Source organism: Penicillium rubens (assembly GCF_028828025.1).
Source record: "Penicillium rubens strain IBT 27055 chromosome Unknown utg000003l_segment0_segment0, whole genome shotgun sequence".
Taxonomy (NCBI): domain Eukaryota; kingdom Fungi; phylum Ascomycota; class Eurotiomycetes; order Eurotiales; family Aspergillaceae; genus Penicillium; species Penicillium rubens.
The window spans coordinates 7946348-7972380 of record NW_026890601.1 but is presented as its reverse complement, the minus strand read 5'-3'; the positions used below and the strand labels follow the sequence as shown (position 1 = coordinate 7972380).

The following is a 26033-nucleotide window of genomic DNA, read 5'->3' as shown; positions in this document are numbered from 1 at the left end:
AATAAAGTATACTAATAGCTAATAACTATATATCTTAATATAGAAAAGCTAAAGAAGCTTATCTTTATAAGATACTATTAGCCTAGATAGATAATAGATATTAAACGATATATAAATAACTATTTAATCTATAAATAAACTAAAGTATAGAGAGATTAGGTCCTTAGACTACTATACCCTCTCTCTATCCTAGAGAGACTTTAGTAATATATTTTAATAGATTTCCGTTTATTTCTAAAGGATTAATATAGATATAATACTATCTTTATAATAGTTAACCGCTTTAGTAAAAGACTAATTTCTATTCTCTACTATAAAGATATAAATATAAAGTAGATAGCTTAGTTATTTATCGATAATATAATATAAACTATTAGTATTTTAGAGACTATTATCTCTAACTATAGGGGATAGTTTATTTCTAAATTTATAGACTAAATTCTATCGAATCTTTAGGATTAAAAGGAAGTTATTAACTATATACTATCTCTAAACCGATAGTTAGAGTAAGATTATAAATTAGTATAGGAGATACTACTAGTATACCGATATTTACTCCGGATATACCACTAGTACCCTTTTAGGATAGTCACTCTTAGTAGTCAATTTTCAATACGAGTGCTATTTATTATAGTATTACCTTAGTAAAAAATATAGCCCCCGAATATCTCTAGCTATAGAGTATATCTACGGTCGGTCTGATCTTTACCCGCGCCCCCACCCCTTTTTATCTGATTATGAAGCTCCCCGTAAATCACGTGATCTAGATAGGGCTTATTTGCTAGGGTTAACCGAGTCCGTATATAAATAAAAAATCTATATATTAATGTTAATATCAATTTATATTCTTAGTTTCCTATAGTAAAAGCTTCATTTTTGTCTATATTTTTGCCTACATTTGAAACAAATTAAAAGTTAAAATCAAAGTGTATTTTTAAACTGATAAAAATAGTGTTTAAACTAATGAAAACGGGTTATAAAAGTGTAGGTAAAAATGCAGGTGAAAGTGCAGGTGAAAGTGCAGCTTTTACTATAGGAGACCAGAATGTTTGTGCGGGGACTCGGCAAACCCTAGCTAACAAGCCCTATCTAGATCACGTGATTTACGGGGAGCTTCATAATCAGATAAAAAGGGGTGGGGGCGCGGGTAAAGATCAGACCGACCGTAGATATACTCTATAGCTAGAGATATTCGGGGGCTATATTTTTTACTAAGGTAATACTATAATAAATAGCACTCGTATTGAAACCTGACTGCCAAGAGTGACTATCCCGAAAGGGTACTAGTGGTATGTCCGGAGTAAACCTCGGTGTGCCAGCAGTGTCTCCTATTAGTATATAGTCTAAAGATTATAACTATATATTAAATAAAATTAGAATAATTAGTTAGAAACATTATTTATAGTAGATTTTATAAACTCTATCCTTCCTTAAAATACTATAAAAAAGTCCCTATTCTTTATTAAAAAAGGATATAAACCGGCTATATTTTTTAACTAGAAAGATTAGGAAACTATAATACTAAATAAGTAGGACGCTATATAGATACTTTTAAATCTATAAAAGATCTAGACTTAAATAAAAGAATAGATTATAAAGTTATAATAGTTATAGATCTATTAGATAAATTAATATTAAAAAGAGGAAGATTTTAGTATTAGCGACTATATTTTTATAATAATAAAAGACTAGTAGCTTATCTAGTTAGATTAGAAACTCGCTTATTTAGCGAGTAGTCTATATAAGATTATTAATAAGATCGGTAATTTTTATAAATTTAATCTACTAGATTTAATCTAAGTATATCTAGTTTTCTATACTAGTAAGTTATAAAAAGTAGCGACTACTAAGCCTTTAATAGGATAGTATATTAATCCCTCTCTACTAATTAGGGTTAATAAAGAAGATAAATAAGAAGTTAATAAATTACTAGATAGAAAAACGTATTATTAAAAGCTATAGTATTAGATATAGTGATTAGGATATAATCTTAATCTATAATAGTATCCTATAGGGAACTTTAAGTATATACTACAAAAGGTTTAAGAATTCTATAACTAGTATCCTTCTAAACTAGGTCCCCTAATATATTTATAAGACTAGATTAATACTTTAAAAAGAGATATTATACTTAATAAATATCTTAATAATAATAAGCTAGTATTTAAAGACTAAATATAGTTTTAACCGGGGGTTATATAACGATCTAGAGGTTTTTATAATCACGTGATAATATTTATTTCGGTATATAATAGACTAGGGTCTAGGATAAGCGTCGATAGAGATTTCTACCTAATATCCCCGACTAGAGGTCTCGATATATAAAAGGATCCTATAGTTATCGATCCTTTCCCCTTTTTCTCTTCCCTCTTTATACTTAGTATTCTGAATAAAATGCACTCTTTCTATTGAAGATCTGGCAGGTCATATTATATCTCTTCTTTTCCCCTCTCTATCCACCTAATATATACGAGTGTTTCTCCATTTGATCTATATCGTAGTGTATTTCTATGACATATCCTCTCTTCTTTCTCACTCCCTATACTTAGTATTTTAAATCAAATACGCTCTCTTCATTAGATCTAGCAGGTAACACTAAACATAGTATAGAAGACCACATAGGTCGTATATTATATTTCGGACCGCCTCTCTATAGTTAATACTCTCTTCATTTCCTTTATCTTTCCCTCTCCTGAACTTAGAAATCTAGAGTAATTGCACACTCTTCCAAGCCCTAAGGGACAACCATCTTGACAGAGCACAATTTATTTGGACTAGTCATCGGGGTATTCATCTTTCATATTACTCACAAACACCCTCTCCGTCTCATCCCACCGCTTGAAATGCTTACCCGCAATGGCAGTCAAGCTTTTCGGCAATTCCGTAAAGCGAGGCAGAATTATTCCAATATTTTCCTCTGCCACATAGCGGACACTTCGATCCGCCACACTATGCATCCATTGTTAGCCATTAGTCAAGAAAAGCACGCACAGAACCACCCACAGCACGTGATAGAAGCTTTGGTGCCTGCCCGCTTCTAATCGATCAATCCCCATTCTCCTCATCCACTGTTCGCCCGCGCCACATTCCGAGTCCCAGCCAGTGATAATAGCCTCGTAATGATAGCGACGATGGCGGAAAACTTGGCCCACCCTGTACTGTATATTTGCATTGCCACCGGTTCGCCTCCGAATCTGCTTGGGGATCTCATCCGCAGCCCTCATCACGTGAAGGCTCTCCAGTATGTGCTCATGCTCGAACAGCCCATGAAACAACGGAGCGATATACTGCTCGACTAGAAAGATATCAGAAGGAAAGTCTGTAGCGAACAGTTCCATGAGCCACGGCAACTGATGGCGTAGATCCATCGGCCTCGAATCACCCGACAGTAGCATCACAGACCAAAGTGCTGCGTACTTTGCGCTCACAACATCTATCGAGGCGGCACGCGAGGTCGGATTCTGGGGTTCGACACGAATCGAGTTCAATATGTTCTTACCACAGCGCAAGACAACGCCCGAAGTCGATGCTTCACCCAACGTTGCGATCTGATCCTCCACGTTGGACATGCCCAGAAATGTTAATTGGCTGCGCAGGTTTGAGACAGCAGTCTCTCTTGCACCCCGAAACGGGTCCAAGTAAAAAGGTTCCCCTGGCTCCATCCCACCCAAAGCATTGCCATTGATATCTGAGCCTAGCTCGGGGGTTATGATCACATGCACATGGAACGGAAATCCACAAGGACGGGCGTTTAGGCCTACCCCCTGCGCAACAAAGCAGTATATTGCAGCCGACACCAATGGCAGAGAATTATGTCCTGGATCTTTTAGAGCCAGCCCTAGAAAGTTATGCTCCAGAGAATGATATTCTCGACCTGGATTGATCCCCGTCAGGTCATTCAGCGCTAGCCAGGATGCTATGGCTAGTGCCTTCTCACGAGGGGTGAAGAGATAAAGATCAGGGTGAGATGCGACAAAGCGGTCAAGGATCTTATCCAGAGAGTCTCGTATCTATATCAGAGTCAGGTATAGACTTGTCGAAGGGTTACCCTGTGATAACACCTACTTCATCCAAATCCCCAGTTCCACTTTCGGATATAAAAAGATCAAAGCAGGCCAAGGCTCTGTCGAGTGACACCGGTTCTCCACGTTTGAGTTTCACCCATTCCGGTATGGCAATGCTTCGGTGTAGGCAAGTCAAGAGCGCGTGGGCATAGTATCTTTTATGATTGGCACAAGGCACTGGTCAATTTGAGGGTAACACATGTCAACTTGCATAGAATTTGTAGCCCACCTTCTGGCCAAATAATCCTCCCCGGAATCTACCATGCTATAACGTAGAAGAGTATCCTTTGTATCGTATCCCATATTAATAACACGGCGACACTTTTCGATCCGGCCCGTCTGGCTACCAAGGATACTATCAAGAAGCCGAGAGACAGATTGATCAACCTGATATTTAAAGACAAAGAGCGCTTTCCAATCAGTGGAATTCACTGGGCGAGCAAGCTTCTGGGGCATATCATGTCGTCCATCCCAGAACTTGTAATGAGACTGGCAATGGTGACGCCATAGTAAACGCTCGTTCGTTACATTTTGAAACCGGCTGTTGGTTTGCTCGACGGCGGCGCACGATTGAGGAGAAGAATAACATAGAATCAAATGCAGGATCTCGTCTGGAAGATGGATTAAAGACCGAACCATCCCTGAAGGTGCAAGCAAGATTGACGTTGGGAAGACCAAAGCAGAGGGCAATCAGAACGGAAGAACGGAAGAACAACCGGTTTACATTCCTCAATAAGTGAAAGAGAAGAGAAAAACCAAATAAGTAAGTAGATCAGAAATCTAGATGATCATGTAGGAAAGGAGAATAGGAAAGAAAATATTTTGAGGCCTGGATATGTCCGTTACTCTCCCCGCTCTTCTTATCTTCTTTATCGAAGTCGCCAAGCCTTTCTTTTTTATTTTCCTCTTCTTCTCTTCTGCTTATAGATACTTAATAGATACCCTCTACTCCCTCTACGTCCCATCTCCTTGGCATACTTGAAATGAACTAAAAAGGTTGCTCGAAAACAATTACTGAATTCCATATTATTTACCTCCTTACACGCCATGGGCCAATTTCATTCCAGCCAGGCGAGCTCCACTCCAGAACAATCAGACCAGAAGACCGACTACTATGAGCTGCTTGGTGTAACACGTGGTGCAACAGACGAGGAGTATGTTCACAATGGATATGTGATATGGACATAGCTAAAACTTGCCCAACCTCTCAGGATCAAAAAGGCATATCGGAAAAAGGCTCTTGTGTTGCACCCAGATCGAAATTATGGGAATGTTGATGAAGCTACTAAGTTGTTTGCCGAAATCCAATCCGCATATGAAGTACTGGCAGATCCCCAAGAACGAGCATGGTACGACTCCCATAGCGATGCATTTTTAGGGACCAACGGAAATACCGATGATCAACACTCGTACAATGTTCGAATCACAACCGCCGAAGATGTTCTCAGACTCTTTTCGAAGTTCAGTCCTCGAATGGAATTTTCTGACTCCCCAACCGGATTCTTTGGTGGTTTACGAGAGCAATTCGAACAGCTCATGCTGGAAGAAAGGCTGGCCTGTCAGTGGGAGAATCAAGATCCTAATGAATACCCATCATTTGGATCTGCTGATGATGATTTTGAGACCGTTGTACGGCCCTTCTATGCTGCATGGACCGGGTTCTCTACCCAAAAGTCATTCGCATGGAAAGATGCTCATCGTTATTCTGAAGCGCCTGATCGTCGGGTGCGGCGAATGATGGAAAAGGAGAACAGGCGTCTTCGGGAGGAAGGGATCCGAGAGTTCAACGATGCTGTCAGATCCCTCGTGGCTTTTGTCAAGAAACGTGACCCGCGATATAAAATCAATGCCCAAAGTGAGGCTCAACGCCAGGAAACTCTCCGCAAGTCTGTGGCTGCACAAGCTGCAAGATCACGAGCTGTGAATCAATCCAAGATGCGGGATCATGTTGTCCCTGACTGGGCTCAGTCAGAGCAACCAGCGGCAGATGACGAAGACATAAGCGAAGAGAGCGAAGTCGAGAGTTTTGAATGTGTGGCATGTCACAAGTATTTCAAAAGCCAGAAGCAATTCGAAGCGCATGAACGTAGCAAGAAGCATTTGAAGGCAGTTAAACAGCTATGCTGGGAGATGCGAATGCAGAATGACGAATTGGATTTGGAGTCTGGAGATGACTTGAGCAGCAATGCAGTTACGTCTAAACCTCTTGAGGCTGATGAAGGGGAAGATGAGGTCGATGCTGCCCCAGAAGTCGATCTAGTATTAGATGCCTCCTTGAAGAGCCACCATGTTGATGTTGAGGATCGAGGAAATTCTCACGGTCTAAGGGAAACCACTCCTCTTTCCGAGCTAAGCTCCCCAACGTCTTCGCACGATGACGATTATGCCTCCAGGGAATATGTCGAAACGAGGCTCCGCGCCGACATGGACTCTTTGTCCACAGGGGCCGGAAACTCTTCTGACATACCTGATCATCCGTTGTCTTCGAACCTCGCCGAGCAGTCACCAACTCTCAAAATGGGCAAGGCCAAGCAGAAACGGGCGAAAAAGGCAGCGAAGCAAGCGGATCTGCCCACCGGGTTTATTTGTGCAAACTGCCAGGCTCCCTTCACATCCAAGTCGAAATTGTTCGATCATATTAGAGAACTTCGCCACGAACAACCCTTGGGGTCTGTTGCTAAGAAGGGGGGGAACGCTAGTAACACATTCGTGGGGCTCATTCAGGTTTCTCTCTCTCTCTTTTTGAAAAATAAAAAGATAAAAAGGAAGCAACAGGCAAAAAGATATATCAGGTCCATCGAGTCTTACATTTCTATTCTCTGGTTTAACAAAGTGGCATTGATGCCGGTTGGGAAATCTTCCCCTTCTTCCTAGCACAAACCAAACATCTAACCTAACCCAGCTCGCGAATTCTTCACGACCTGTGCGACAGGCTGCAGAATTCCCTTGTTGTCGGCAGCACCCAGAGCAGTACCTGTACTCCATCCCATCTTCTCCAACATAGCCCGCCCTCGGTTTTCAGCTCCAATTTCCGGAGCAGAGGCGCCAACAACATCGCCATCCATATATGAAGCAGCACCGGACTTGGCACGCTTGTTTCGGGAGACTTTCGGCACTTCCGTGCCCCATGATTTGAACAACCGACGGTTGAACTTCCTCCCGGATAACAGCTCGTCAACGTTAGATATAGTCTTTGATGTGTATCGCGGGGTGCGCGCCGTCTTATTGAGAACCGGGAAGCGAGAAAGTCCATGGCCGCGTGACTGTGATTTCAGATTCAGTGCATTGGCCAATTCATGTATCAGCTTTCTGCGTTGCTTGGTCATGGGCGGCAAAGACAGGCTACACTGGGTTAGCTAGGTACATGGGGATGAGCAGATATAAAACATACCTATTTTTAGTTGACATGAGGAATGAGCGAACCTCTGTCATAAATTCCTCCATGTTCATTTCCTTGGGGTACTTGACCTTAAGGTCTGGGTTCCCTGCTTTTCTGCCCAGTAGACCTTGTGCCCGGAGTTCTGCCCGCTCCATCTTCCGCAGCTTCTTTTTGGTCCGGTCGTTCTGCCCGGCCTCCTGTAACTCGATTTCGAACTCACTGTCGGATAGCACCGGGTCGGGAATGGACTGCTTGCCCTTGGTTTTTTTCCGTAGACTTGGCCGGTCAAAGTCCATTATGTCAAACCCGAAGTATGGGTCAGACTCAAGAGCATCCGCAAGTGCCGATGCCGATGGAAATGAAGGCTTTCCATGACGGGAACCTTTCTTAGTGGACCTAGAATACCCGTTCACCATGTCCTCAAGCAGTACAAAGTCTTCGAGGGTGTCGTCATCTGATCCAGATATGACCATATCGCCCTCTTCGCTTGATGTTGGACTTGAGTCATGTTCGTTGTCAATTTGCATTTGAGCTAATGATCTTGGTGACTCGATTTTGGAGCCTGTGGGACTCGAGGCAGACAGGTCTAGTTGCGTTGCAGCTCTTTCAACATCAATGCCACCTTCCAGGTCAATCCTTGCACCGGATGTCACTTCCTGGTAGTCATCGTCAATGTTGGCAATATAGTCGGCTATTGGGTCGGTCTCCTCTTCTGGTGGCCAGTCTGGTCTCTCCGTGTTGAATTCAGAGTTGCCTGTAGGGGTAGCGGCTGACGAAGGGTCTTGGTGCGTATCCTGGTGCGCATCGTCCAACGTTGGTGTGTGAGACTTTTGCAAAGATACCACAGTATTCGCCTGGACAATTTCTTGGATCTCGTTCTGGTGCGTTTCGATAAGAACGGGCTTGGTATTCCTCCTGCGGCCAGTGAACACGACCTCGTCCTCACTTGAGTCATCTATATCCGATAATTTGCACTGCAATACTGGGTCTGGGTGCTCGGTATGAACAACCCCTTGTCCCTTCGAGTCGAAGACGAATGGAACCTCAATATCGGCCTTTTTGTCCGGTATATTGTCGGTCTTAGGTTCTTCCCGGTTGGTATCCGATTTTGTCTGATCCTCGTCTGCATGTTCCAATGTCGGTTCCAAGCTTCCCGCGCTCACAAAGTGCACGGCTTTGTGGCGAAGGCTGGTGTCTGACCATAACCGCTGATGATTTTCGGTATTCCGAGCTTCTTGCTGCATAGTAAACTGGTGTGGCGATTCATCTTTTTTTTTTCCGGAACATGTTAGTATATTATCAAATTAACAGGGGCATATTAGTTACCTCTGCCCGGTGGTGCCCGCCTGGTACGGGCCTTGAATTTCCCATGGCGGGCCATGGGTGTAAATCTGATATGTTGATGGGTAAAAGAAGTGAGGAGGAGATTCTTTTGCCTTTGGGTCGGGTCCGGGCGGTGACTACGGACATTCTACAGAATATGGGGTTATACTTATACGTATATCGTTTTTCTTATGTATTTTATTTCAAGTTCTATCTCTTTCGAAGGAATATAATAATGTAGTAGAGTGTAGATTTCCAAACCATTGCATACATTTGTACGGAGTAGTCGGTGACGTCTTGGCTCGTGACTGACGATGTCCCCCTCACCTGGGGAAGATTCGACTGGACTTAATTGTCTAAAGCTTTTACTGTTTGTCTTTTGTATCTTCCTTTCTATTTGGTGTTTTCCTGTTTTCTTTCTTTCCTTCTTTTTTTTTCTTTTTCTTTTTTTGGATGGTTTGATCACTTGTGGTTTTTCAAGTCACCGACTTAGCCTCCGGGTTGGATATATATATCTCTCTATATCTACTCCCCTCCAATATTGAATCACCACCATCCACACCACAAACCACCACAACCACGCGACTGACAGCTGAAACCCAGCACCAACCATGACCATGGACATGGAAAAGTGCAAACGCATAGTACAATACTTCTGGGATCCAGAACCCAGAAACGATGTACCTGCGGCGTCGATATGGTGCCTGGGCAGGGAGTATGCACCCTCGCAACCACCCAGCGACCCGGCCAGTGAGTCTTGCTCAAGTGAATATACCACAGAATCCACTCCTAACATACCATGCAGGCAACAACCCACGCAGCCCTTCAAGACAGCCCAATGCTAGCACATTGAATGATACAACATGGCCAAAGGCATTTCTCTCCGATTTTGGATCGAGGATCTGGATCACGTATCGATCAAACTTCACACCGATCCCACGAACAAAGACACCAGAAGCAACATCTTCGATGACACTGGGGGTACGCCTGAGGAGTCAGCTGATGGACCCCCAGGGCTTTACATCAGATACAGGGTGGGGCTGCATGATCAGGTCTGGGCAAAGCCTTTTGGCAAATACTTTTTCAGTTCTATTACTAGGACGAGGTGAGAGATGCATCTAAAATCATGACCCCAAAAACATAATCAAAAAAGCAGAAAAAATTAAAAAATTCAAAAATACAAAAAACGATACAAAAAACCAGAAAGAAAAGAGCTAACCAGATATACCAGACTGGCGTCGAGGGGAAAAAGTGGAGGAAGAGTCAAAGCTAATCTCGATGTTCGCCGATCATCCCGAAGCTCCCTTTTCTATACATCGATTTGTCAATCGCGGTGCAGAATCATGCGGGAAATATCCAGGTGAATGGTTTGGGCCATCTGCAACCGCTAAATGTATCCAGTACGTGTCAGTGGGAGAAAAAAGAAAAAAAAGAAGGAAAGGAAAGAAGGGAACACCAGTGAAGCTGACGGTGGTAGGCTACTTTCAACCCAGAGCGAGGTCCCCCAACTCAGGGTCTATCTAACCAACGACACATCGGACGTTTATGAAGACAAATTTGCACATGTGGCCCACGATGAATCAGGTCGAATCCAACCAACACTCATCTTGATTGGAACCAGGCTGGGTATCGATAATGTCACACCAGCGTACTGGGATGGACTCCGAGCTGCACTGACATATCCCCAATCCGTTGGCATTGCAGGGTAGGTCTATGCGTCTACTCGATATTAAGTGTGCGCTAACCAAAATAGCGGACGCCCATCGGCATCACATTACTTCGTAGGGGCCCAAGACTGCCACCTCTTTTTCCTTGACCCGCATACCACCCGACCTGCGACATTATATCGACCAGATGGGCTTTACACGCAAGAGGAACTGGATAGCTATTACACCAGCCGACTGCGGAGAATCCATATCAAGGACATGGATCCTAGCATGCTGATTGGATTTCTCGTCAAGGATGAAGATGATTGGGCTGACTGGAAGAAACGAATTCGATCCACGCCCGGACAACCCATTGTACACATCTTCCCCAGCCAGCACCAGCCAGATCATGGCCATGGCCGGGCGGAGGCTCTGGATGAAGTCGAGGCGCTGGACGATTCAGATGAGATGGAGTGAGATATTGACAAACCAGAAGTTGCTTTTATTTATTCCTTATGGGTTTTTGGCGCAAAATTTACCAGGAAAAGAGAAACAGAATCATGATGCAATGCACTTAAGCATTTGGAATTTCGCGTTCTAGTAGGGGAGGCCAATCCATGCCTGCCCCAGACCCGAGTTATGTTACACCGCATTCACGTAGAGTGGTAACCATTCAAAAAAAAATTCACCCATCGGGGAAAAGAAAATTCAAGCCATCCCATGACGCATTAAGAAACCCGCAAAACACCCATAACCGACCACCTCAGAGCCCATAACAGAACAAGAGGTAGTAAAAAAAAAGACAAGCTGAAAGGAAAACGTAAAGAAGCCGCTTATTTGGCGGAAGAAGAGTACTTGGTCACAGCCTTGGTGCCCTCAGAGACGGCGTGCTTGGCCAGCTCACCGGGGAGGATCAGGCGGACCGAGGTCTGGATCTCCCGGGAGGAGATGGTAGACTTCTTGTTGTACGCAGCCAGCTTGGAGGCCTCCGTAGCGACACGCTCGAAAATGTCTGGACGAACGAGTCAGCAAACATGACGTGACAAACGCGTAAACGCGTTGGTTTCCGAAAAGAAACATACCATTGACAAAGGAGTTCAAGATGGACATGGCACGAGTGGAGATACCAGTGTCAGGGTGGACCTGCTTGAGGACTGGAAATGGAGTCAGTATGGACGCGTTTTATTTTTATTTCCGAAGTTGGACGTTGTTTTCAGGAACTCACCCTTGTAGATGTAAGAAGAGTACGTCTCCTTACGGGTCTTGCCGCGCTTCTTCTTCTCGCCAGTGGCAGCGGTGGCAGTCTTCTTGCCAGCCTCCTTCTTCTCAGCAGGGGCCTTGCCGCCAACGGGGGCCTTGCCACCGGTGGAGGGCTTCTTCTCAGCGGCCTTGGGGGGCATTTTGAATGTGGGTTGAAAAGTTGAGGTTTAAAAAAAAGAAGTTGAAGAGTAAAGAGTAAAAAGATGGATGGAAGCGTGTGGGTGGGAAACAGAGATGGAATGTGGAAGGTTAAGTTAGAGAGACGCGGTGACGAGGGGAGACAGCGTCTTTATACTCGTGTTCCAAAGGCCAGTTGATCCTGGAGGGGGGTGCAAAGGAGGCCGAATTTCAATACGGTAATAGTCTGGTATGATCTGTATGATTAAACAGACATTGACGCGTCTCAAGGCGGAAAAAGTGGAGTAAAAACACACTCAGGTGACTGTCATGTATGGTAATAGCTTTATATTACTATACCATTCCTAAAGCGGAATGTCTGATCTGATTGATCATTGGCTGCAATATCTAAGCGAGACCGTGATCTGGAAGGCTCATTGATGCTGCCCCAACGTCACCCTCACCGCGTCCTTATAAAGGTCATCCGCTTCCACACGCTCTCCCACCTGCTCTTGCGACTTTACACCATAACTCAAGCTCTCCACATTCAATTTTCTTTTCACTTTCCACCAAATCAACCCCCTTTTCTTCAAAACAAACCATCAAAATGACTGGCGGAAAGTCCGGCGGCAAGGCTAGCGGCAGCAAGAACGCGCAGTCGTAAGTTGTTTACATTTCGCGTATATATATACGTTTCATACTGACATCAACATCTTCAGCCGTTCCTCCAAGGCTGGTTTGGCCTTCCCCGTTGGCCGTGTCCACCGTCTGCTCCGCAAGGGCAACTACGCCCAGCGTGTCGGTGCCGGTGCTCCCGTTTACCTCGCTGCTGTTCTTGAGTACCTCGCTGCTGAGATTCTCGAGTTGGCTGGAAACGCCGCTCGTGACAACAAGAAGACCCGTATCATTCCCCGTCACCTCCAGCTCGCCATCCGCAACGATGAGGAGCTGAACAAGCTCCTGGGTCACGTCACCATTGCCCAGGGTGGTGTTCTCCCTAACATCCACCAGAGTACGTTATTCCCCCGCATTATTTTCGCATCATTCACTAACACCGTTTCCAGACCTTCTCCCCAAGAAGACTCCCAAGGCCGGCAAGGGCAGCCAGGAGCTGTAAGGGGTTACTCATTTTTTTACGCGGGTTGTTTGTTTTATTTTCCGGCGCGGATTGGTTCTTTGACACGATAATGGGGTTATGGGACGGGCACGTTATGGCTCTGCGTTTTCTCTTTTTTCTTCCATCAATTTCTTGGTTGTACATTATGTCTACGGACATGGAATGATACCGACGACCTTAACTTGCTTGAGGGATTTCAACTTTCGGATACTAGCCCTGGGCATGAGCCCATATCAATGAAAACTCCAGGTCGTTCAAGTGTTAAATATACCCACCTTGCATTTCGTATATTGTACTTCAGGTATACATATATGTATATGCATATAAAATTGTATTTCTGGCGATTTCATGCTCTTATCTATTGTACACGAATGTAATTGTTGATTCTCGATTCTGGTCCAGGTACTCTACATCTGCAGCTAAGATACGCATACTTCATGTTGCATAGTTCATGTTTGCAATTGACCTAATCCTCATATTGTGTTTTGCGATATTGACTTAGTGTGCACCGGGAGGTTGGGCATCTGCATTGTTTGACGGTTAGTGCCAATCCAGTTGAGTTGCATGGGGGATGTGAACGTGAACGTACATGGCAGGATTCGGGCTGGCAGGTTGCGCTCCCATTTGTTGCCGCCGGGCGCAGTAGGTGCCCGGTATGGGTCAGGGTGCTTCCAGGTCGCCAAGAGCTTCTCTGTCTCGCGCAACAAGACCTATAGCATGTGTTAGGTTTGCCAATCATGAATTTATGTTTCGCATACATACCTGTTGCTGGCGAGGATCGCGGACGTCCTTGTTGGCTTCGAAAAGAGATCGGATATAGACTGCTTGTCCACGCCAGATTTGCCGGTGGACGGCCCAGTCAAGAGACAGTTTCAAGGAGCGCCGGTAGAGCGACCTACAAATAGATCAGTAAATAGTCATCTAGAGGGACAACAGCCTACTCACTTAACAGCAGAGGTGGACATTGTGCTTCAAGGTTTGCCCCGGATCCAATTCCGGCCAGCTGGAAGAGGGAAAGGAAAATGAGAGCAAAAGAGCGTGTATGTTGATACACAGGTCTATCAAAAACAGAAATGACAACCTTGGAGGTTGTTAGAGTGTCTGGTGGACAATGGATTGGGGGCTTGAGGGTTTCAATGTCGTCAGGTTGACTATTCTGGGCTTCCCTATTCGCTCCGCATAAATTTGCTCGAATGGTCCTTGCCCGGTCCCGTAGCATAAACAGCTTGAATGGTCTCTCCCCGTCGCCGTAGTCATAGCGTAAGAAGAATAGTCCGCCTCTCTGCCGGAAGGGTGCCCGGTTTACCTAAGAACCCGATCTAATCCGAGCTTCATCTTCTTTACTTCCTCTAATTTTTTTAGAGTTGAAGCGTTTTCTCTTACACTGGTTCGGCTTCTTCCCAGCTGAAGAAATTCTACTTTAATTCATCATGGCTTCTCGGATCTCTATTGCGCGCCTCTCGGGCCAGCGCTTCTCGGCTGTGGCCAGAACTCCTCGGGCATCAAGCCAGTTCCGCAATGTCAAGGGATTGTCTACCCTTACGCGGAAGACTTCTGCTCGCTCAGCTTCGGGCCTGTTGCAGGTCTCTTCCTCAGGGTAAGTATCTATGTCTTTACCATCCGACGCAATTATAGCTCATACGACCCTATAGCATCAATGTCTCGCGACTCAACATTGCTCCTCTTGGAGGCCACCAACTTCGCACCTATGGTAAAACCTTCTCTTGAGCAATCATGTTGGTCAATCGCTAATAGTACTTAGCCGACTCCATCATCAAGGTCCCTAGCATGGCTGAGTCGATTACAGAGGGTACCCTCAAGCAGTTCTCAAAACGTAGGTTGCTTTACCCGTGCTCGAATATTTGACATTTACTTATTCTGGTATAGAGGTTGGTGATTTTGTCGAGCGCGACGAGGAGATTGCGACAATTGAAACAGACAAGGTGAATACCAATTCTGCCTCCCCCCCTCTCTCCCCGCGCTCCTAGTACTGTTACTAATATATATTTTCCGTTAGATTGATGTTTCGGTCAATGCCCCGGAATCTGGTACCATCAAGGAGTTCCTTGTGAACGAGGAAGACACTGTTACTGTCGGACAGGATCTTGTCAAGCTTGAGCTTGGCGCCGCTCCCGAAGGCGGAAAGAAGGACGAGGGTGCCGAAAAACCAAAGGAGCCCGAACCCAAGGAGTCTGAGCCCAAGAAGGATGCTTCGCCCGCCCCTGCCGAGGCCGAGAAGCCCAAGGAGCCCGAACCTAAGAAGGCTGCGCCCCCCAAGGAAGCCCCCAAGGCGGAGTCTAAGCCCCAAGCTGCTGAACAGCCAGCTCTTGGTGACCGTGAGGAACGCCGGGTATGTTGACTACCAATAGGCCTTTGACCTTGGATTAGGCTAATCTTGGTCCAGGTTAAAATGAACCGTATGCGTCTGCGTATTGCCGAGCGCCTGAAGCAGTCCCAGAACACCGCCGCTTCTCTCACCACTTTCAACGAGGTTGACATGTCCTCGCTGATGGAGTTCCGGAAGCTATACAAGGATGATATCCTCAAGAAGACCGGTGTGAAGCTTGGCTTCATGAGCGCCTTCTCCCGTGCTTGTGTGCTTGCCATGAAGGATATCCCCGCTGTCAACGCTTCCATTGAGGGTCCTAACGGCGGTGACACCATTGTCTACCGCGACTATGTTGACATCAGTGTTGCAGTTGCCACCGAGAAGGGTCTTGTGACTCCTGTTGTCCGTAACACGGAAGGCAAGGATCTTGTTGGAATCGAGAAGGCCATTGCCGATCTCGGAAAGAAGGTGAGCAGTTGTTTTCCCTTGGAAGGGAGGGTATGTCCAGTTGTCCAGTTTACTGACTTGTAATAGGCTCGTGACAACAAGTTGACCATTGAAGACATGGCCGGTGGTACCTTCACCATCAGCAACGTATGTTTCCTGTCTTTGCGTGTTTAAGAACAACACGGCTAACTTATCCCAGGGTGGTGTCTTCGGTTCGCTGATGGGCACCCCAATCATCAACGTTCCTCAAACAGGTCAGTTCTCTCGTATTATGTTTTGGAGGTTTGAATCTAATTTCGTCTAGCTGTCTTGGGTCTTCACGCCATCAAGGACAAGCCTGTCGCTGTGAACGGCAAGGTCGAGATCCGTCCCGTACGTGCAAACAGTCCAATCACTTTCTTTCTCCCTTCGGTTTACTGATATTTATAGATGATGTATCTGGCCCTCACCTACGATCACCGTCTTCTGGATGGTCGTGAGGCCGTTACTTTCCTTGTCAAGGTATGCATGCCCCCTCATGCGCTCGAGTCAATCACTAATCCCATTACAGATCAAGGAGTACATTGAGGACCCCCGACGCATGCTGCTTGGTTAGGTAGCGTGGGTGTTTTGTCTCGCGCCTTTTATTATCTGCGTTCTTGTGCCTGGGGGCCTTGCGCCCTTTGTAAATTATTATGTTCCAAGATATAAATGCAATGTCAAGGACAGGTCTTGTAGTGGGCTCCTGTGTACTATTGGTACTATTCTTGTGTTATATTATCTGTATATTGCTTTCGGTTTGAAATCGGCTGTTTGGATTTGATTGATATTGAAAGATCAATGTGGTGATCAAATTGATGTACATGTAGTATTGTGTTTCAGGCAACTCGTGATCCGCGACTCTGGCTTTCCCTCACGTGTCTGCTTGACCTGGCAACGTAGAAGCACGTGTAAGAACGTGTTCTCGTATCTTTAAACGGAGATATTAGAATCCGCAATAGTTTCGGACCCGCTGTGTCTCCTCCCGGGTCAACCCCTCCAATCGACCTTGCTCCAGTTGAAGAAGTAGGGGCGCATCCAGTACTTCCATGAGATCCTCGAAAAAATCGACGTAACGATGTTGCAGGGCTTTGAGAGGGAACGTCTCATCAAGCTCCTCTCGGCTCATTGGACCCGCGGTACCAAAGGGGGCCGGCATATGCTCCAGGAACATGGTACAGCTAACCTCCCACCATATATCGAGCTCACCGTCGTTTGTTCTCCAGTTGCGGAGTCTGTCAAGCTGGTCGGGGAAGCGCTCTTGTTCTTCCAGTATAGCGTGAACCATGAAATGGGCACCGAGGTCGAACCAGCGTCTCCGGGATACGTGGGCCACCGCAGAGTGACATAAGTCCATGAACTGAACTGCGATATCGGACAGGGGAACAAAGTGACCGAGGTCGCGATCTTTGGGAGGGTCCCAGTGGAGAAATAGGTTGGACAGGTAGAAAATGCGCAATTTGAAGTCCAGGTCCCAGGGTAGGGGGCCTTCGAGACGATGACCAAGGAGCCGCCGGTGGAATTCTAGAACCGTAGTCAGTATGAATGATCCTTTGCTGGGGGAATTCGGATGCTCACGTTCAACAAGAAGCGCAAACCATTCAATGTCTTCGGTTGCTCTTGCTTCATAGATGGCTCCTATGAGCATGCTGGTGCACATGCAGACCATGTAGTCAAGGATCATAAGATCCACAGTGGCTCGGATGCCAGGGTTTCGTTCCGGCATTTTTGAGGTCTACACTGAAGCGGGGGGAATATTAGATGAGAGGTGTGTGGATGGATCCTGAATGGGTCCATGATGCCCCGGGAATAGCTGTTCCCACGAGGATCTTGTCAACACGCTTAGCCGGCGCGATTAGTCGGCGATGTGTGAGCACCTGGGCATGTTTTGATATTACCACGTGACTCGGTCCTCCATATCATAAGCATACCTAGGTAATTGTACTTCTACAGGGTTAATATATTATAAATGCATAATTATTTGTTGGATTTAATATTAGAGGTATCTAAACATATTTTACTATGTGTATACTATATGTATATAGGAATTGGTTGTTAATCACGTGTAGTGAATGCGGACATCATGGCGTCATTTATATATAACATGTGACGGACATATGTACTTACTATGTAATTGACCAAACAGGGAACATTTCCCTTTTCCAACAACCCCATGCTTAGTATCCTAAGACCAAAATTCAGCCTCAGCAAAGCAACACAGGCTATGACCATGGCGTGGTACTGTTCTGGATCCACCAACACCGAGTTGATCGAGAACCTATTCAAGGCTGGACTGATCCGCGATGAGCGTGTGAAAGATGCCATGATAGGAGTGAGCATATTAATGTACATCTGTTTCATTGTTCTTTCTAACATGATCAAAGGTTGATCGAGCCCATTATGCCCCATCAAGGGCGTATTCAGACTCGCCTCAACCCATTGGACATGGGGCCACAATATCAGCACCGCACATGCATGGCCATGCATGTGAGTATCTGATTGATTATCTCAAACCAGGCTCTAGGGTGTTGGATATTGGATCTGGTTCGGGATACTTGACCCACGTCCTTGCCAATCTGGTGACCAGCCCTGGCAACCAGGGACAGGTGATTGGCATTGACCATATCACCGAGCTGACAGATCTGGCTCGTACCAACATGGACAAGTCCAAGACAGGTAGTGAGTTACTGGCATCGCAAACTGTCAAGTTTATCACTGGCGATGGACGTCTTGGATGGAAAGAAGGTGCACCATACGACGCCATCCACGTTGGTGCCGCGGCCGACAAGCTTCATCCCACTCTGGTGGACCAGCTGCGTGCTCCTGGGCGGCTTTTTATTCCGGTGGAAACCGAAGACGACGAGAATGACAGGGATAGTATCAGCGGAGGTCAATATATTTGGGTGGTGGATAAAAAGGAAGACGGATCCATTCACAAGGAGAAGGTCTTCCAGGTGAGTTATGTGCCCTTGACGGATGCTCCAAAAGGATGAGAATGGGATTCAGACACTTAACTCTCTCTCTCTTTTTTCTTTTTCATTCTTCCCCCCTATAGCCTACTTCATTCAAAATGACAACAAAAATAATAATAATACTGAGTTCATGTGCTGCCTCCTATTTCCAAATACATTGAGAAACTCCATGAACACCTGGTATGTTCCACCGCAATAAAGAAGACAATCCAAGATCAGCGGAATCCACCAGGGAATTTGAAACCCCCCTGGAATTGCGGACCACCCTGTTGGAAGAAGAACTGTTGACCTCCACCGAATGGGTTGCCCTGGAACGGATTGCCCCGCTGCTGCGATTCAGGATCATTGGGGTCGTCGCCGTTGTCAAACCGTGTTCGGAGTTCGGAGTCTGATAGAACCTCGTAGGCTTCGTTGATGGCTGCCATCCTTTTCTCTGCTTCTTCCTTGCTTACACCTTGGGCGTTGGCCTTATCAGGGTGATGTTGCTTCACTAACTGGCGATACGCACGTTTGATCGTCCGATCATCCGCATCACGGCTGATACCCAGGACCTTGTAGTAATCTTTCTGCTTGGAACGCTTGAGGAGGGTCTGAGCCTTTTGTTGGAGAGATTGCGCTTCTTGAGAACTGGGGTGGTGTTCCTTGGCCAATTCGAGCGTACGTATGGCGTCCTCAAATCGATCCTCGTCCAAAGCGGTCTGGGCCTTATACAGAAGCCCGGCAAGTGAGTGAGGAACAAGCTGGAGGGCTTCGGCGCAGTAAGGACCTGCCTTTTTGATCATACGCATCTTGGGATATATTAGTGACAGAAACCAAGCCATGTGACGTGGGTACTCACTTCACGGTAAGCCTCGCAGGTCTTCTCGACCAGGAACGTATAAAGATTATTGGGTGCCAGGCGATGAATATGGTTAGCCTGTCTTGCTTCTTCAACATCGGCCTTGACATCTGCAATCAGTCCACTGGATTCACTGTCGCCGACCATGAGATTTGCTGCATTGCTGAATTTGCGTGCGCCCAGGGCCGTATGCAATTTTTCTAGCTGTTTGGCAAGCTTCCGTTCACGTCGATAGAGACGGTTGCACGGTTTTGAGTCGGGATCAGCATGAAGACATTTACGGATTTGAGCAAGGCCGCGGTCACTGTCCCCCAGAGAGTAGAACAGCATGGACGACATTTGCAGGTGAGGTTCAACCAAGCTCGGGGACATTTGTAGAACATGTGCTAAATCACTGAGCGCTTCTTCCGTCTCGCCTTTTTCAAAGTGACAATGGGCTCGAGCCTGCCGCAGGGGCAGTGCCGTATTTGCCTTTAGAATGGCCACATTTGCCTCCGAGACACACGTCTCCCAGGCGCCCTGCTTTTCGGCATTGAGAGCCAAGGTGGCCGCATCCCGTGCAGCTTCTAATTCCTTGTAATCATCCGTCGACTTTTTACCGGCTCGCTCGAGATCCTGTAAGGCCTCTTGCCAATGCGCGGAGCGTGCGTTCAAGCGGGATCGCTGTAGAAGGGCACCCTCGAAGTTCGGCTTGAGTTCTAGGACACGATCAAAGTCACTTGAGGCTTGTGAGTTTTTGCCGATGGAAAGATAAGCTGCGCCACGCTGGAAGATAGTGATATAGTTGGTTGGGTCGCGGGAGACGGCGGCGTCGAAGTATACCACGGCATCTCGGGGTGAGCCCTGCGCGAGGTGTGCTTTGGCGGAAGAGATCAATTCAGAGATGGGTGTATCTGAAGGGATTTGAAGGGCGTATCCAGCCGAGACACAAGCCAGAAAGGCCGTGAGTGATTCCAAGGAAACGAGCATATCGGGGAAGTATGGCAAGTGACGCAGTAATGGAGGTGTAAACGAGGGTTTTGGTTGCAGAATCAGTCTCCCTAGGAGCACAGGAATAGGGTCATAATCCAAAAACTCAAGACAAAAATAGCAAAGTGCAAAAGCGCAAAGAACAAGGAAGTCGAAGCTGTGGATGAGCACATGCATACTCCGTGGCCTTTACGCCTCGTATCGTTCCGTTACCGTCATGTGACATGGAATTGTCTCCAATCGCTTTCGCTCCGAATTTTGAACTTCGATGATTCTCTGACTCGAAGTATGCTTGTCAAGTCAATATGTCGAAGTATCTTGCGGCCTAGGCTTGGTCTGAAATTGTCACCCTTGCGAGGTTTACATACCAGTAAGAACTGGGTTGGTTACTTTCTGGTCAATATATGCTAATTGCGAGGAAGCATCCGATTCTGCCTTGTCTCCAGCTCTTTTAACCAGAGCCCGCCTACTTGCAGCTGAACATACAAAGCTTGCGGAACGATTGGGAGAGTCATTTGACGCAAAAACTGCCAAGCGAGCCGGCGAACTGGCACCGGTTGCAAATATCTTGAAAGAATGGGTCAATGCCAACGATGTATGCGCCTTGAAGACATTTTGTGTGTTGGAGTTTCTACTGATTACGCTAGTCTATCGTCGAACTCAACTCCCTATTGACCGATCCCAACACCGATGCTGAACTACGGTCTTTGGCAACCGAAGACCTCGAGAGCAGTCGTGATGCCTTGCCTTCGATATCAGACCGGCTGAAGAAGGCTCTCATTCCGCGACACCCATTTGCAGACCTTCCCTGCTTACTCGAAATCCGACCAGGTGCAGGCGGGGATGAAGCAGGCTTGTTCGCTTTTGAGATGTTACGGATGTACGTTGCTTTTTGCTCCCGAAGGGGCCTCCGTCCAACGATTTTGAAGCAGGACACAGAGGTCGGCCCGTCTGAAGACCGTCTCAGTGAAGCGGTAATTGAAATTCAAGCCAATGGTGCATACGATATATTACGGACTGAATCGGGGGTACACAGGGTGCAGAGAGTACCCGCAACCGAAACTAAGGGTCGCACCCATACCAGCGCCGTCAGCGTAATGGTCTTGCCGAGTTTCCCAGAGGACACCAGCGAGATGGATAATGCCTTGAACTTTGAAGATCCAAGCAGCGATTACTACATTGACCCACAAGAGGTGCGGGTTGAAAAGATGAGGGCTGGAGGTGCTGGTGGGCAACACGTCAACAAAACCGAGTCCGCCATTCGACTGACCCATATCCCCACGAATACGGTTGTCTCCATGCAAGACGAACGGTCTCAGCAGGCTAATCGGAGGAAAGCGTGGCAGGTGCTACGGGCAAAGCTGGCCGAAGCCCGACAAGAAGCCCGCGAGCAAGAGCTTATGCAGCTCAGACGAGGTATACTTGGTGGTGTGGCCAAAATGGGTCGAGGTGATAAGATTCGAACCTACAATTTTGGTCAAAGTCGTTGTACTGACCATCGCACGGGGATCACGATCCACAATCTGGATGGTATTCTTGATGGCGGTGATGGTCTGGAGACTGTGATGGACAGTGTGCGGACCTGGATGGCTGATAGCGAAGTTGAGGCTATGGTTGCCGAGGATATGGCAAACGCGAAGAGTAAATAGCAGAGTCATTCTTCTTCTTCTTTTTTTCATGTACAAAGATACCATGTATACTATTAAGCCCGAGTCTATTGATGTTCTACAAATACTTTCTCTCCGGATCCAACATGTCCAGCCCATCCATAGCCTTCTCATACCTGTCCAGTAGTTAGCAACTTTCATAGTATGACTCGGGTCGGTCACAAACATGGTGAACACAATTCCTCCACTCATGATCAATCTCGCAAGTCGTGGCATGGCGCCAGACCACAAAGTGAAGACACCTTCATCCTTGATGATTCTTGTTGCGCAAACAATGCTGTTCTTGTAATGCTTGCTAGCCTCAAGTGATTGCATTCTAATATTGTTAGCATTTTGTCTACCCATTAGCCCGTGGGGGTATTAACCTTGTCTTGACCGTGTCCAATGGTTGGGTCACATAACTAATTCATGTTAGTTCAGATCTGTCTTTCGATCTTCTTTAGAGACCAAGTCTTACACAGTGATGAGCCCTGCGAGTCCACCAATTCCAAAGGTGGCTGCAGTGCCCAGCTTTTCGCCTGGCGCCGTATAGCCCTCTGCAAACTGCTTCAATGTTGTGTAGGCTGTGAATCGGGTGGCCGAGTTGGCGGCCTGTCTTGCTGTAGTGGGCACAAAGCCTTGGAAGAAGCCCCTGACACCTCTTTCCTGGAAAATGATCTTGCTACCGTGTAAGAAACCACGCATCCGAGGGTTGGCAGACTTTCGGTCGTCGATCCTATAGTTTGGTCAGTTTCGAGCCAGCCAGGAATAGGACGGGAAACTTACAATTGAGTCTTGATGCTTTCAAAGGGGGTGACAGCGAAAAGGGACTCGGTGAATCCAGCACCAAATCCAGCAACAACCGTCCTTGGTCCTGAGATCTTGCCGTTCTCATCCTGGAGAACCGATTTTATGGCATCGAAAGCGACGAACCCTAGTATGTATTAGCGGCGCCCGGCACCCTGTGCAATTGTGACAAGTAGACGCACGAATTCCAGCCTTGAGTGAGTTTCCAATAATCAGCGTTGTACATCCTGCATACCACTGGCTTCCGAATGGTGGCCATGGTAGCTTTTGTCCGGGGGTAAGCTGGCGATTGAGTTGTGTCCGGGTTTTTGCAACTGCATAGAATTAGCAATTATTGTTGTAGGACATCCAACAGATCATACATTCGGCCGGGTATGTGATCGCTGTGGTATATATGATTAGCTAGCGGCCTGGTAAGGGGAGTCATTGAGCTCTTTACCGATCTCCACGGCTCCGGCGGTGGACCCCGCAATGATGGAGCGAAGGGCGCTGGGCTATTTGTTGGTGAGCTTCAAGCTGAATCAATTATTGAGAACAAGGAACAAACCTTAGCCTTTTGATCCTTATTCACCGTCGCCATTATTTGGTTGGAGGAATTGCAGTCGCCGAACCTCGGAGATCTAGCGATATACGGCCTTCGGCACGTGCCATTACCGCAATTGTTGGATTAGCCCTTTCTTTTACACTCATACACTCATTTATACTGAAGACTACCAGGTTAAAAAACCCCTATGTATTAAAGAACGAATTGGAGGGATATTGTCAATTCACTAGCTGAATCTACCTAGATCCGTTAAGCAACTAGTGCTCCTCCTTTTTTTTTCTTCTTTTTTTCTTGGTTTTTTTTTCTGAGTGGGAGAGTGGTGTTCACCGTGTCTCTAACAACGGCAATCACACAAAGTGAGTGTAGGCAGGAATGGGGTTAAGCATGGTAGAGTGGTGGGAGGACTCCAGCCTGCCAACGAAAGGTCGGTAAAGGGTGAGATCATCACTCGTTGCGTAGGGAAAATAAAAACAGAAGTCCCCCTGGGACACATTCGCACGAGACGCTTATCCTGTGGAACGCCGTTTGCCTTGCAAATCCCCGAAACACAGAATACAGCCTCGGAAAAACGAAGAGCGTAGGCGCCGAAAATGCATTTTCCTCAAGGATCCAACTCATTGGGATAAGGGACCGGAACGGAAAAGACATGATACATTGCACTCCCGTATCATTATGACCGGATAATCAATGCCGGGATAGCCGGACAGGATCTCGAAGATAGAGAGCGGAATAGAATAAGAGAATCGAGGAAACCAAAGCGCAGCGATACGAAAGAAAAGTGTGGCTCGGGCGTGGCTTGGCCTACGAGATGGGCGCCTGGGGTTGACCTGGATTCGGTTGACCAAATGTGATCCGGTTGGCGTCATTTTGTGCCCCACGACGTTGGCCCTGTCCACGGCCACGGTAAGAGCCGCGTCCCCGATTATTGTAGTATTGGCCATGTTGCCCACCATGCTGTTGACCCTGCTGCTGGCCATGCTGTTGACCATGTTGTTGAATTTGCGGTTGGCCATTGTGGTTGTTCCGACGAGGTTGACGGTCTCCGTTCATGTTCACGGATCCAGCTCCAGTCTGGGGTGGAGGGTTGGAGATGGGCCGAGGGATGTTCTCGGGAGAATCATAGACATAAAGCTTCTTGTCAATATTCTGAGGAATGGGCTGAATTTCAGTGCCCAGTTCTTGCTCAATCTTGTACAGATTGAACCGATCCTCCCAGTTGATGAGGTTAATGGCGAGACCCAAGTGTCCGAAACGACCGGAACGACCGATACGGTGAAGATAGGTCTCCGCGTTCTTCGGGAAATCAAAGTTGATCACAACGTTGACTGCTTGAATATCGATACCACGAGTCAGCAGGTCAGAGCAAACCAAATTGCGACATACGCCATTGCGGAAGTCATGGAAGACTCGGTTACGGTGCTGCTGAAGCATCCGAGCATGAGAGTAAAAGCACGAATAGCCGAGTTCGGTGATCTTTTTGGCCAGAAGCTCAACCCGGTTGGTTGAGTTACAGAAAATGATCGACTGGTTGATCTGAAGCTTGGAGAATAGAGTGTTCAGGCAATGGACCTTTTGCTTCTCCTCAACGAAAGCATAGTACTGGGTGATACCGCGCAGGGTAAGTTCGTCCATAAGGTTGATCTCGTACGGGTTGCGCATGTGCTTATCTTTGAATGACTTGACGATCAAAGGGAAAGTGGCACTGAAGAGCATGACCTGGCGATCCTTGGGGTGGAAGGACATAAGTTGCTCAATCACAGGAGTGAACTCGGGAGACAGCAATTTATCCGCCTCGTCCATCACGAACGTCGGGCATTCGGACAAGTCGGCGACACCTTTGCTAGCCAAATCCAGTACTCGTCCGGGCGTTCCCACCAGAATATGAACGGGGTCATTCAACCGGATAATGTCATCCATCAAACCAGTTCCACCGGTGGTGACCATGACATTGATACCCAGGTGTTTGCCTAGGGTCTTGCAGACCTGTGATGTCTGCAGTGCGAGCTCTCGTGTGGGGACCAGGATCAAGGCTTGGGTCTTTGTACTTTTGGGGTTGATGCGCTCGAGGGTGGGAATAACAAAGGCAGCGGTTTTTCCGGTACCGTTCTTAGCTCGGGCCAAGATATCTCTGCCTGTGAGGGCAACTGGTATCGTTTCTTCTTGGATAGGGGAGGGCTTTTCAAATCCAGCCTCAAAAATGCCCATCATAAGTTCACGTTTGATGTAGAAGTCCTCGAATTCGAGGCCTTTTGTGGCAGTGACATCCTACTCAGAGTCAATATTTCGTCACTGGCTGACACTAATAAAATACTAACCTCAGTTTGTGGGCGAGCATCTTTAGGGGGGAGGTTCAATGTGTCCTGCAGTCTTTGCTCTGAGGTTGCTTCCCTGGGCGAGTCAGATTTATCTGTTTTTGCAGGAGCGAAAAGAAAACCCAAAAAAAGGGCAAAAAAACAACCGAAAACGCAATTGACTTACAGCTTAGTATTGCCAAGTTGTGCAGCAAGCGCGTCGGCCATTGTGATGATAAAGTGCTAAGGAGATGGGAAGCAAGTGA

At 46.8% G+C, this 26033-nt stretch overlaps 14 protein-coding genes across 14 annotated transcripts; 6 read left to right on the top strand and 8 right to left on the bottom strand.

The window, feature by feature from the left end:
* Positions 1–2774: 2774 nt before the first annotated feature.
* On the bottom strand, positions 2775–4703 carry N7525_009292 (uncharacterized protein; the record flags this gene model as incomplete). The annotated part of the gene is made up of 4 exons (XM_061214664.1): positions 2775–2949; positions 3004–4010; positions 4066–4180; positions 4294–4703. 4 exons carry the CDS (start codon positions 4701–4703, stop codon positions 2775–2777), a joined length of 1707 nt encoding a protein of 568 aa, XP_061069095.1.
* A 408-nt stretch (positions 4704–5111) lies between these two features.
* Positions 5112–6810, top strand: N7525_009291 (putative C2H2 finger domain protein; the record flags this gene model as incomplete). The annotated part of the gene is made up of 3 exons (XM_002563340.2): positions 5112–5218; positions 5276–6733; positions 6789–6810. 3 exons carry the CDS (start codon positions 5112–5114, stop codon positions 6808–6810), a joined length of 1587 nt encoding a protein of 528 aa, XP_002563386.2.
* A 142-nt stretch (positions 6811–6952) lies between these two features.
* Positions 6953–8687, bottom strand: N7525_009290 (uncharacterized protein; the record flags this gene model as incomplete). Its single annotated transcript, XM_002563339.2, has 2 exons — positions 6953–7406; positions 7456–8687. 2 exons carry the CDS (start codon positions 8685–8687, stop codon positions 6953–6955), a joined length of 1686 nt encoding a protein of 561 aa, XP_002563385.2.
* Positions 8688–9377: 690 nt separating this feature from the next.
* On the top strand, positions 9378–10889 carry N7525_009289 (cysteine protease ATG4; the record flags this gene model as incomplete). The annotated part of the gene is given in 5 exon segments (XM_061214663.1): positions 9378–9516; positions 9572–9871; positions 9998–10166; positions 10178–10471; positions 10520–10889. The coding sequence occupies 5 exon segments, from the start codon at positions 9378–9380 to the stop codon at positions 10887–10889; spliced, it is 1272 nt and encodes a 423-aa protein (XP_061069094.1).
* A 356-nt stretch (positions 10890–11245) lies between these two features.
* On the bottom strand, positions 11246–11812 carry N7525_009288 (histone H2B family protein; the record flags this gene model as incomplete). Its single annotated transcript, XM_002563337.1, has 3 exons — positions 11246–11424; positions 11495–11566; positions 11638–11812. 3 exons carry the CDS (start codon positions 11810–11812, stop codon positions 11246–11248), a joined length of 426 nt encoding a protein of 141 aa, XP_002563383.1.
* Positions 11813–12396: 584 nt separating this feature from the next.
* On the top strand, positions 12397–12906 carry N7525_009287 (histone H2A; the record flags this gene model as incomplete). The annotated part of the gene is made up of 3 exons (XM_002563336.1): positions 12397–12449; positions 12509–12801; positions 12854–12906. 3 exons carry the CDS (start codon positions 12397–12399, stop codon positions 12904–12906), a joined length of 399 nt encoding a protein of 132 aa, XP_002563382.1.
* Positions 12907–13404: 498 nt separating this feature from the next.
* N7525_009286 (NADH dehydrogenase [ubiquinone] 1 beta subcomplex subunit 9) lies at positions 13405–13871 on the bottom strand (the record flags this gene model as incomplete). The annotated part of the gene is made up of 4 exons (XM_002563335.1): positions 13405–13430; positions 13496–13616; positions 13669–13801; positions 13852–13871. 4 exons carry the CDS (start codon positions 13869–13871, stop codon positions 13405–13407), a joined length of 300 nt encoding a protein of 99 aa, XP_002563381.1.
* A 465-nt stretch (positions 13872–14336) lies between these two features.
* N7525_009285 (uncharacterized protein) lies at positions 14337–16277 on the top strand (the record flags this gene model as incomplete). Its single annotated transcript, XM_002563334.2, has 11 exons — positions 14337–14503; positions 14559–14617; positions 14669–14740; positions 14794–14849; positions 14924–15256; positions 15311–15703; positions 15770–15829; positions 15882–15936; positions 15987–16054; positions 16112–16183; positions 16233–16277. The coding sequence occupies 11 exons, from the start codon at positions 14337–14339 to the stop codon at positions 16275–16277; spliced, it is 1380 nt and encodes a 459-aa protein (XP_002563380.2).
* A 369-nt stretch (positions 16278–16646) lies between these two features.
* Positions 16647–17426, bottom strand: N7525_009284 (uncharacterized protein; the record flags this gene model as incomplete). Its single annotated transcript, XM_002563333.1, has 2 exons — positions 16647–17224; positions 17279–17426. The coding sequence occupies 2 exons, from the start codon at positions 17424–17426 to the stop codon at positions 16647–16649; spliced, it is 726 nt and encodes a 241-aa protein (XP_002563379.1).
* Positions 17427–17873: 447 nt separating this feature from the next.
* N7525_009283 (protein-L-isoaspartate O-methyltransferase) lies at positions 17874–18693 on the top strand (the record flags this gene model as incomplete). The annotated part of the gene is made up of 2 exons (XM_002563332.2): positions 17874–18032; positions 18085–18693. The coding sequence occupies 2 exons, from the start codon at positions 17874–17876 to the stop codon at positions 18691–18693; spliced, it is 768 nt and encodes a 255-aa protein (XP_002563378.2).
* Positions 18694–18887: 194 nt separating this feature from the next.
* N7525_009282 (DnaJ and TPR domain protein) lies at positions 18888–20656 on the bottom strand (the record flags this gene model as incomplete). The annotated part of the gene is made up of 2 exons (XM_002563331.2): positions 18888–19460; positions 19511–20656. 2 exons carry the CDS (start codon positions 20654–20656, stop codon positions 18888–18890), a joined length of 1719 nt encoding a protein of 572 aa, XP_002563377.2.
* Positions 20651–22128, top strand: N7525_009281 (putative mitochondrial translation release factor (RF-1); the record flags this gene model as incomplete). Its single annotated transcript, XM_061214662.1, has 3 exons — positions 20651–20849; positions 20902–21074; positions 21127–22128. The coding sequence occupies 3 exons, from the start codon at positions 20651–20653 to the stop codon at positions 22126–22128; spliced, it is 1374 nt and encodes a 457-aa protein (XP_061069093.1).
* Positions 22129–22186: 58 nt separating this feature from the next.
* N7525_009280 (putative mitochondrial tricarboxylate transporter (Ctp)) lies at positions 22187–23512 on the bottom strand (the record flags this gene model as incomplete). The annotated part of the gene is made up of 9 exons (XM_002563329.2): positions 22187–22262; positions 22313–22462; positions 22512–22547; positions 22604–22861; positions 22912–23059; positions 23115–23246; positions 23295–23315; positions 23372–23426; positions 23480–23512. 9 exons carry the CDS (start codon positions 23510–23512, stop codon positions 22205–22207), a joined length of 891 nt encoding a protein of 296 aa, XP_002563375.1. The 3' UTR covers positions 22187–22204.
* A 765-nt stretch (positions 23513–24277) lies between these two features.
* Positions 24278–25995, bottom strand: dhh1 (DExD/H-box ATP-dependent RNA helicase DHH1; the record flags this gene model as incomplete). Its single annotated transcript, XM_002563328.1, has 3 exons — positions 24278–25741; positions 25792–25864; positions 25955–25995. 3 exons carry the CDS (start codon positions 25993–25995, stop codon positions 24278–24280), a joined length of 1578 nt encoding a protein of 525 aa, XP_002563374.1.
* Positions 25996–26033: the final 38 nt, after the last annotated feature.